Consider the following 11,003-nt stretch of genomic DNA (forward strand, 5'->3'; position numbering starts at 1 on the left):
GCTGAGGTAATAAAAGCTAAAACTAAACCCAACAAAGTGTGTGTTTGGTGCAAAGTCAGGAAAATTACTTGGTTTTATAGTTAGTGAAAAAGGGATAAAAATTGAACCAGATAAAGTCAGAGCTATTTAAGAAATGCCATCCCTAAAAACAAAAAGGGAAGTGCGCAGTTTTCTGGGAAAATTGAATTACATCTCTAGATTCATTTCCAATCTCACAGCTAAAGCCCAGCCAATCTTCAAGCTGCTAAAGAAGAATACCACTGTGAATGGGATAAAACTTGTCAAGAGGCCTTTGAGAAGATCAAGCGGTATTTATCCAACCCACCTATTTTGGTTCCTCCGACAGTAGGTGGAGCGTTAATCTTATATATGGCAGTCCATCAAACATCTATGGGTTGTGTCCTAGGACAATACGATGATACAGGAAGAAAGGAAAGAGTCATTTACTATCTGAGCAAAAAGTTCAACGAATGTGAAGCACGGTATTCATTTATAAAAATAACTTGTTATGCGCTGGTTTGGACAGCAAATCGACTCAAGTACTACATGTTAAACCACAAAATGTGGCTCATCTCTAGGATGGATCCGATTAAGTATGTCTTTGAAAGCCAATTCATACCCGAGAGAATAGCTAAGTGGCAAGTCATACTCTCATAATATTACATTGTCTATATGACGAGAAAAGTGGTGAAAGGAAGTGTTATAGCAGACCTCTTAGCAGAAAATTCAATTGATGACTATGAAATGCCAGATTTGGAATTGCCGGACGAGCATATCAATACACTAAGTGATGAAACCGAATGGCATAATGATGTATGGAAGATGTATTTTAACGGGGCAGTTAACCTCTCTAGTAATGGGATTGGGGCAGTACTGGTATCTCCAGAAGGGAAACATTTAACGGTAGCAGTCAAGCTAAGATTTAAATGCACCAATAATGTTGCAGAATATAAAGCCCGTGTGAGCAGTTTACAAGCTGCTATTGAAATGAAAATAAAGAAGTTGGAGGTATATGGAAACTCAGCCTTGATAATTTACCAATTGAAAGGAGAATGGCAAACCAAAGACTCAAAACTAGTCCTATATCAGAAGTATCTCCTGGAATTGATTAAGAAGTTTGAAGAAATCTCCTTTATTCATTTGGGATGTGATAAGAACCAGTTTGCAGATGTCTTGGCTACATTAGCAGTTATGACTCAAATGGAGGAGGGGCAAAAAGTGTAGTTATTACAGATAAGGGCAAGGGGTGAGCCTGCATACTGCCTCATGATTTAAGAGAAGATGGACGGCAAACCTTGGTATCACGACATTCAATAATACATCAAAACCAGAGAGTATACTTCAGGGGTAAGTAGAAACAAAAGGAGAATGATTAGGATGTTAGCATTAGGATATTTTCCTAGTGGTGAGACCCTATATAAAAGAAACTTCAATGGAGAATTATGAAGGTGTGTTGATGTAAACGAGGCTAAAAGTTTTTGGGTCTACTTTTGCTTCTCCCGTCAATCATTCAGCTTTAGGCTCATGATTAAGTAAACTTTTGATCGGGTAGAGGTCCCTCACCAGGTTTGCTTTAAAGATCAAACATTCAACCTTTCATAATTAAACTTATCGTAAATTTGCTAAGCTTAAAATCGGCCTATTAGTTTAGGTATAATAGTCATCATTTGTTCTTTGCATCCTATGCTTTAGTCAATTTTAATTTCCTGTTATTAATCTCTAGATTCAAGATCCAAGTTAATTTTAATTTCCTGCAATTTAATTTTATGCTATCAACCTCTGGATCCAAGATCCAAGTTGATTTTTAAATTTCCTTTAATTTCCTATTATCAACATCTAAATTCAAGATCCAAGTTGATTTTAAATTTCCTGCAGTTTAATTTTCTACTGTTAACCTCTAAATCCAAGATCCAAGTTGATTTTAAATTTCCTTTAATTTTCTGCTATCAACCTCTAGATTTAAGATCCAAGTTAATTTTAATTTCATGCAATTTAATTTTACGCTATCAACCTCTGGATCCAAGATCTAAGTTGATTTTAAATTTCCTTTAATTTCCTATTATCAACCTCTGGATTTAAGATTTAAGTTGATTTTAATTTCTTACAATTTAATTTTCTGCTATCAACCTCTGAATTCAAGATCCAAGTTGATTTTAATTTCATGCAATTTAATTTTCTGTTATCAACCTCTGGATTCAAGATCGAAATTGATTTTAATTTCCTGTAATTTAATTTTCTGCTATCAACCTTTGGATTCAAGATCTAAGTTGATTTTTAATTTTCTGCTATCAATCTCTGGATTCAAGATCCAAGTTAATTTTAATTTCATGCAATTTAATTTTTTGCTATCAACCTCTAGATTCAAGATCCAAGTTGATTTTAATTTTTTGCAATTTAATTTCCTACAATCAATCTCTGGATTCAAGATCCAAGTTGATTTTTAATTTCTTGCAATTTGATTTCCTATTATCAACCTCTGGATTCTAAATCCAAGTTGATTTTAATTTCATGATTCATGTTGATTTTAAGTAGTTAACTCATCCAAAATACGAGTCTATATCTTTATATGTTTCTTATTTAAGAAGAATGAAATTAAATTTTCATTCTCTTTAATGGAAAACATGTAAAGAGGGACAACTATAGACACCATATTTTGATCGGTCAATAAATTCATTATTTGGCAGAAATGACAATTCTAGTCTAATTGACTTTCATCTGTTAATTCACCAATTTCATGTAGTTTTCGAATCAGGATCTGATCCCAATATTATCCGATCTCAATAAAGGTTGCAAGTCTGCTGTAGTTTGACTTGGGATTGCCCAAACTCAATAATACTGGTTTAATTAATTTTCATCTATTAGTTTTAATGTTCATCAATTTTATGTAGTCAGTTTCTGAATCAGGGTTCGATCCTAATATTATCTGATCTCGATAAAGGTTGTCAATCTGTTGTAGCCCGACCTCAGGATTGCCCAAACTCAATAATACTTGTTCTAAGTTTCATTAAGCTCAATCCTATATACTTCAGAGTTCCAATTTCTCGAAAATTTGAGTGTTGATTATTCGATCTCTAAGCTCATTCTTATTTTAGTTTTAATTGAAGTTTGATTTCCTGGTTGAGATCCAACTTCCGTCTGTAAATAACCTGATCCCAATAACTTTTAATTTATTCTAGTTTGGTCCTCAGACCATCCGATCTCAATAAAGTTTAATTTTATATACTTGCTTAAATTTTAATTTTATTCTTGATTAAAGTTCAGTATTATATTTTATTTTCAATTTCTATGCTGTTAGTCCGATCTCTAAAGGTCATTACATATAATTGAATTTGTAATCTAATGCCGATCACGTAATTATCCAATCTCGATAAGAAAATAAGAAAGATCAATTGTAAAGGAATCTTTTATTTCATTAAACATTTAATTACATCATTTCACAGGTGGGTCCTCCCCAGCCCGCTCATCAGTTACATTGTTTATGTCTTCTCCCTCTGGGTCGCTCTTACTCTTAGCCTCAACACCCGGAGCAAGCTTCTAGAGCCAGGTAAAGTCCTCTTTCGAATAACGCTTGATGAGCTCAGCTAGGAGAACGCCATGGGCCTGCACATAGGCACTAGCTTCCTTCTCCAAGGCTTCATTCTCCCTCACTTTAATCTCCTTAGCAAACTTAGCCAGGTCAGTAGCTCGATTGGCTTGGGCATCTTCGAGTTCCTTCTGTAGTTGAGCTATTAGCTCTTCAGAAGACTTCGCCTATTACTCTAATTTTTCAATCCAAGAATTTGCAGTCGAGAGCTGGTTCTTAGAAGCCATGGCCTCCTGAACTGCCTTAGAGATCTCCTTCCTTAGAAAGTCCACTACATAGGAAGCCCTCTAAGCCCAACTCAAAGAACACAGGTGAAATCCATTCCAAACCCAAGTTAAGGGATAAGAAGAATAAATAAAAGGCCAAATAGAAGAATTGGCTGCAATTAGTGAAAAAGGACTTTGATAGAGCAATCTATGTGGAAGCCAGGGGAATGCAATTTGAGGTCCACTTTAAATTCATCAATGAGCCTTATATTTTGCTGGTTGAGATTACTAAGAAGACGGAGAAGAGCCCATAGTTTAGCTTTGTATTCCTGACTGCTCTATACTAGCTCAGAGTGATTAAGAATTAACACTACCTCATCCACAGGAAGAGCTTCTTTCCTTGGGATTGGTGCTTATCTCTGGCTCGGCTCAGTAGGCTGGTTAGAGATCGGATGGACTGCTATTCCAGTCTCAAGTTGCCTACTTGGTCTAACTTCTTCATCCTCATCGGAGGACCATGAAACATGTACTGATGGCAAGCTCCTCGCTCTCTGACCATCGATGCCGCTCATTTTCAGTTGAAGAGGGAAAATGTATGACAAAAAAAGATCAAACACTATACATTCGATGCAAAATGTCACTGGAGATCAAGAATTAGAAAAGAGAACTCACCGGAGATTTGAGAGAGAAGAGAGAAAGCAGAAATGTGGAATGTGAGGGTGAGCCACCCCCCTATATATATAGCTATGAGCCTTTAATGCTTGTGAAACCCATAGCAGTATCTCGATTAACGAAAATATTTAATGTTTTCCCGATTTTCAATGCACACTAGAAGAGACCAGATAAGGATAGATTGGATGAAGGAGATCAGATGAAGGGCTTTTGAATGACCACAGATCGAATTGAAAGAATTCGACTAAAAGGTGATGTAGAGAGATCGTAGGTCAAATAAGAGATCGCAGAGAGTGACTTCAGAAAGAGAGAGAAGACAGATCAGGAGGGGTTGGATGAGGATGACTCTAGACCAATTTAGATAGAGAGACCTAATAAAGAGATCGAAAACCACCAGATCGGAAGGATGTCAAATTAAGATAGGAATGGAAAGGTTATGTGAGGATTTCAGAGACATCACTTTAAATCTTAGCCTTTGGTTTACAAGATCGAATTTTCACCATCAAATTTGAGTTAGTTAAAGTGATTGGGATACAATTCAATCTTCATCATTAATCCTACTTGTAAGGATGAATCCGAGCCATTGATTCCAAGTAGATAAAGCATTTTGGTATACTCTAGTCTCCACCATTGATTTTATATGTAAGGACAAATCTCAGGTCTTCGAATTAAAGTGATCAATGTAAATTTGGTACCTTCCAATCCCAACCCTTAATCTGATTTATAAGGCATAACTCCCAACCATTGGATCAAAGAAGAAAAGGATAGAGGAGTCCTAGATTGATCGCTGCCCTTAAATCCTTGGTCACTTTAATTTTTAACCTTCAGATGTTATCCTTTGGAATCCAGACCCTTCTTTTTTTTTTCATCTTGAATCCTGACCCTCCATTTTAAGGCCCTTGTTCCCTATAAATACCCAAAGTTTTCACTGTTGAAGGGGTCTTTTTTCCGAAAAAGAGTAAAAAAGAATATAAGAAGGAGGCTTTAGAATCTTCATTGTAGCATTAGCATCAGATAGTTTACCTTCATCAAAGTATCTAAGCCTGTCACTTCAAAATCCAATTTGATAGTCTTTTGGTTCCATTTCTGAGCTTCATACGCTATAACTCATTGACCCCATCATTACTAGAGCCCCTTTATAGGTAAAATTCTTGACCCCTACATGCTTCTTTTAAGGGGATAAAGTCACATCTGCAATGTTACGTAAGCTAGAATATGAGCTTTATAAATATTTAGTCATGCCAAACTCTTTGGGAAATAAGGTTAAAATTGATGTATGCTTCTTTTGCAAACATTACTGTCATGTGGTTACGGTACTATAAAATTTTTTTATCATTTCATTTCAAAATAGTTTAGGAATAGTAGTTTGAGTTCAGATGAAATAATGGGTAGTAATTAGAGTTCGAATGTAATAAATAGGGTAAAGAGAGTTTAGATGTGACTGTAGAAGATCTGTAATAAATAAAGTAGGGTACTATAGAATAAGGTTGAAATTGATTTATGACAGTTTTGTGAATATCATTGTTATGTTGATGTAGTATTATAAAATATCACTTTTACCTTTTTATTTCATTTTAAAAGCATGTTTTCTCATTTCAAAGTAGTATAAGAATAATAGTGTAGGTTTGGATGAAATAATAGGTAGAGTAAAGAGAGTTTAGATGTGACTATAGGAGATCAGCAATAATAAAAGTAGGGTACGATAGAATGAGTTCGGGCATTGCATGGTCAGCAAATCTTAGAGATCGAAAGTAACACGTATAACTGTCATACATAATATAGAGTTAGGAAATAGTACATTTTTATTTTATAACATTTGTCATTTTGTAGATCAAGAAATAATAAGAGTCCGAGGGAAACGTAGCATAGTCTCTTTATATAATATTGAGAGTTCGGTAGAGAGTCCTTTCATAGAACCCCTTCCATATTTATAAAAAGCATTTTCTTAAAAATTCTTTTTTAAAAATATTGGGAGTTTAGGAGAGAGTCCTTTCCTGGAACCCCTTTCACATCTATGAAAAGCATTTTTTCGAAAGTTTTTAAATATGATAGCTTGGGAGAGACTCCTTTCCTTGGACCCCCCTTTATATTTATAAAAATATTTTGTTTACTTCTCTCAAATTTCAGATAAAAGTTTTCCATCTAACATGTCAATGAATATGCGATTTTGAAGCACAAGGGAGAGTCCTTCCTTGGATTATATTCTTATTGAGGGAGAGTCCTTCCTCGGATTTGTTAATCTAAGCTTGCACAAATCGACTTCATCTTTAAGTTACGGATTCATCCATCAATATGGGTAAAGACGTTATGGTTGAAATTGCCAATAATGGGACTTTGATTCATTAACAGAGAGTCCTCATCGATGAAGAAAACTCTCTAGGCTTTAATTAACTTATTCTTGTTAAATTGGAGTTCCAATTAAAAGGAATGAAAATCTATACCCATATTGGTTTGATTAATAAAAATTCAATTCACACACTGCACCCTCAATTGTTTGGATACCAATGATGGGATAAATAGTGAGTAAGCCGAGAGTCATCCTTACTCATTGCGGATCTCTAAGGAACCAAATAATGCCTTGTAAGAATTAGAGTCCTAATTTTGCTGAGGGAGGAATTTAATAAATATCATAATAAAAGTCAGAGTCACAATTCACCATAGGGTCATTCCATCTACTCGTGTTCTTGGGACAACCCCAAATGGTGATACATCAAGCATTCTTATCATAAATATGGGAACTTACATTGTAATTTAAATCCCAAAATTATTAATTTTAAGTAACAAAGAGCACATCCTTAAATCTACTTACCCTTGTTAAGGGATGATGTGAGGTGCCTAACGCCTTCCCTACACGTATACAGACCTCGAACTCAGAATCTCTGTCTTAGAAGTGGTAAAATTATTATTATTTTTTATTTTTCAATAACAAATGGTTTTCTTTAATTTTTCTCAAAATTAAAGAGGCGACTCCTCACCTCCCACTTTCGTGAGAATCGTCCAGCGACTACAAAACCCTTGCGATAAAGTATTGATCAATCTCTATATACTTGGTTTGATCATGTTGGACTAGAACTATAAATCCAACTTCAATTTCCTTGTCTTCTGTGTTGAGCCTACCTGAATTTTCTTTTAATTTAATTTTTGTTGGTAAACTCACCTGAGTGTTGAATTGTGTTGTCTCATTCTTTCCTAATCATTATTTATTTTAGGATCTTATGACGAAATACATTATTAGTAAATAGGTCATTAGTTAGGCTATCTCTACATCCTTGATACAATGGTAACGAGGTCTGTTGCTTGTTCCAATGCTTTGACTCCTTTAGAAGTACACTATAGATGGGGACATCATTCTATATCTTCCTTGCAGAAAATGTGCCCTGAATTTTAGAATATTTCTTCATTAAATTGTGAGTCACGTTAATTTGCTAAACATCATCATCTTCCTAAAGTATCTAGAGTTAATAAATAGGCTATGTTCCCTTTGAAATGGTTCATTTTGATGTCTAGGGTCCTTATCCTATTATGTCCAAAACTAGATTTGAGTACTTTGTTACTTTTGTTGATCATTATTCTCATGTGACTTAATTATATTTAATGAAAAGTCATTCTGAGTTGTTTTCTATCTTTTGTGACTTTTGTGCTAAAATAAAAACATGATTTAATGTTTTCATATGTATATTAAGAAGTGATAATATCAAAGAATACTTTTCAGCAACCTTTCAATCTTATATGACACAAAATGACATTCTTTATCAGTCTTATTGTGTTGATAGACCCTTTCAAAATAGGGTTGCAAAAGCAAAAATAGACATCTTCTTAAGGTAGCCCGAGCCCTTTTTCAAATGAAAGTGCTTGAAAAGTTCTGGACAGATGTTGTCTTCACTGTTAGTAGTATGCCCTAGAGCATAACCAGTAAATTGTATCTTGTAAATATTAATTCTTCTTTAATGACATATATCTTTTCTTTTAATGTAAATTGTTTAAATTTAATTAAAAATATCCTTTAACAGCTTGTTAGATGTTCCATTCTTAAGGTGTTAAGAATATGAGTAATGGAATAATCTAGTATAAGTGTTATAAATTTTGGTTTATAGTCAAGGATACATTATTGAGTATGATTTATCTGTATAGACTGTCACCTTTGTTTGTTTCCATAAATTAGTATGGGATATTAATAAGATGAAATAGTGAGTCTCATGCCATATAACAAACATAGTGGGAACTTATGAGATAAGTAAGCTGAATAAGTGACATTAAATGATATGTACATAGAGTTTACTCTTATTAATACATTATCATCTAGATTATAATCGTAACACCCTTATGGTCAGTAGTGCGTTCTACTGTTCCAGTGATCAGTGTTGTCCGGACAGCTAGGATGCCTAGAACTACACTTAGATATGGGTGAGGAGACATAAAATAATGAAATACAAGAAAAGAAAATACAAGAAAAACAAAGGAAAAATAATAGCAATGAAATGTAACAAAGTTAAACGAGTTGAGAACCCTAGTGATGGGTGACCGCACCGGGAAGTTACGGCGTGGACCGTTAACTAGCCTTGGATCTCGGAAAACCCTAGAAAATATTTTTAAGACTTAAATAAACATCTATTAAAGTATAAATATCATTAGAAATGTCATGAAAAATTAAAATGGTGGTACATAATCTAAATAGTAATAGAAAAGAGGTTAAATGTGGGAAATTGGAAATTTTGGATTAAATAAATCATAAACTCACTTAGTGCTCCACTAACTTCAGCATTTGGACACCTAAAGGGACACTTGGGAGGTGCAGCACTCATCTTCAATCTTAGGAAGAGAACCAGCCGAAACTCCATGGGAGTCCTCCATGGCCGTCCACACTCCAAGCTCAAGTTTACCATGTTCTAGCCACTTTTTCCATTAGGTTCCTTTACTAAACTTGACCACCATACCTTGGGCAGCATACTAGGAGCAAGAAAGTTAAGTTTTAGTGAGGTTTTGAAGAACTTCAAAAGTGGTAAGTGAGTGTTTTCAATTCTTGTTTTATTAAAAGTGTAACCAAGGTTGTGGGTAGTTGATTTATGGAAGAATTTTTGAAGTTTGATGTTTTAATGGAGATTTACATTTTGGCAGCCATGGAAATTTAGTATAGGTAGCTTGTTTTTACTTGTTTATGGTTGTTTAAGATATTGTTATTGATGGCAGCATGGATATGTGTATAATGGTTTGGAATTGGGTATGTAAATGGGGTATGTTCATGTGGTTAAATGGTGTAAATAGACTTTGAAAAATTCTGTTTTATAGTGTGCATATTGAGAATGGTTACAAGCTGTCCAAAATGACCAAAATGTGTTGTTAAATGTGTTAATGGTAAGGTACAAACCAGAATTGGCATGAAGGAAGTAGTTTGGTAAGTGTTGAATATGTAATTGGTAAGTGATGAGAAGTGTGTAGTAGGACAGTGTATATTTTGGCTTAGAACCTTAAGTGTGTCACTCCACTTGGTATGAGACCAATTGGAGGTGAAACTAGGCACAAAATGTGCCAACTTTCATGAAGGAAGCTTACCAAAATTCTGCCTAGAAGGTGACTTGAAAAATGACCAAATCTGGATTAGTGACTTGAAAGCCTGAAAATTGACCATTTGGGCAGTGGTTAGTGTTTTGATCATAACTTACTCAAAACAGGTCTAATTAACTTGAAATTTTTACCATGAATAATTTAGACATATATCTACAATTTTTATGAAGACACCAAAGCCTAGAAATGGCCAGAACCAAGCCAAATCGCTTGCACAAATTCAGGTCCAAAAACTGGCCGAACCAAAAGTGACCTAAAAATGATCTAAAGTTACCATTTTGGTACATTTTGTCCAGCATTGGTAAATTGACCATAACTTGGTCTACACAACTCAGAATGACCTGAAATTTTTCCTCGTGTGCAATAAGACATAGACCTACAAGTTTGTAATTTGGACCGAAACCCGAAAACCGAGGGAACTAGGTCATTCGGCTGGGTCAAATTAGTATACCGAAATCCGGCAAATTGCAATAAAATGCAATATACTTGAAAGTGAATTTAATAACATGTACCAACATTAAAAGGCTATAAAATGTGACATATTGGTAACCTTAAACTTAATTCACCTAGAGTGCATCGAGGGTCAACATTTTAGGTTGACTAAGGAAAATAATAGAATTCAGTAAATTAATTATTAGGCTTTATTGTTAGAGACAGTTTAAATGAGTACTGAAACACTTCAAATTGTGTGTTTCAGTTAGCAAAGACTCAAGGAAGGGGAAGGAAACACTGAGTCAGGGCCAAGAGACATTTATCAGAGGTTTGTGCACAACAGTTATTTCTTTGACTTTTCAATTGAAATAAATTATGAGAATTTTGTATGTTATTATTTTAAATTGTGAAAATTGGTTTGAATGATATTTGATGGATACTTATTGCTTGAAAAACATTGTAAATGGTTTGAAACCATAGCTATCATGTATATTGATTGAATTCCTCGCTAGCTTGTCTAGTGGGATGAATTGACTTTGAATTCCCTC

At 34.4% G+C, this 11,003-nt stretch overlaps 1 protein-coding gene across 1 annotated transcript; it reads left to right on the plus strand.

Moving 5' to 3' along the window:
- Positions 1 to 672: 672 nt before the first annotated feature.
- LOC110659851 (uncharacterized) lies at positions 673 to 1,224 on the plus strand. The gene has a single exon (XM_021817913.1). It carries the CDS (start codon positions 673 to 675, stop codon positions 1,222 to 1,224), a length of 552 nt encoding a protein of 183 aa, XP_021673605.1.
- The last annotated feature ends 9,779 nt before the right edge of the window (positions 1,225 to 11,003 follow it).

Source organism: Hevea brasiliensis, chromosome 6 (genome assembly GCF_030052815.1).
Source record: "Hevea brasiliensis isolate MT/VB/25A 57/8 chromosome 6, ASM3005281v1, whole genome shotgun sequence".
Classification (NCBI taxonomy): domain Eukaryota; kingdom Viridiplantae; phylum Streptophyta; class Magnoliopsida; order Malpighiales; family Euphorbiaceae; genus Hevea; species Hevea brasiliensis.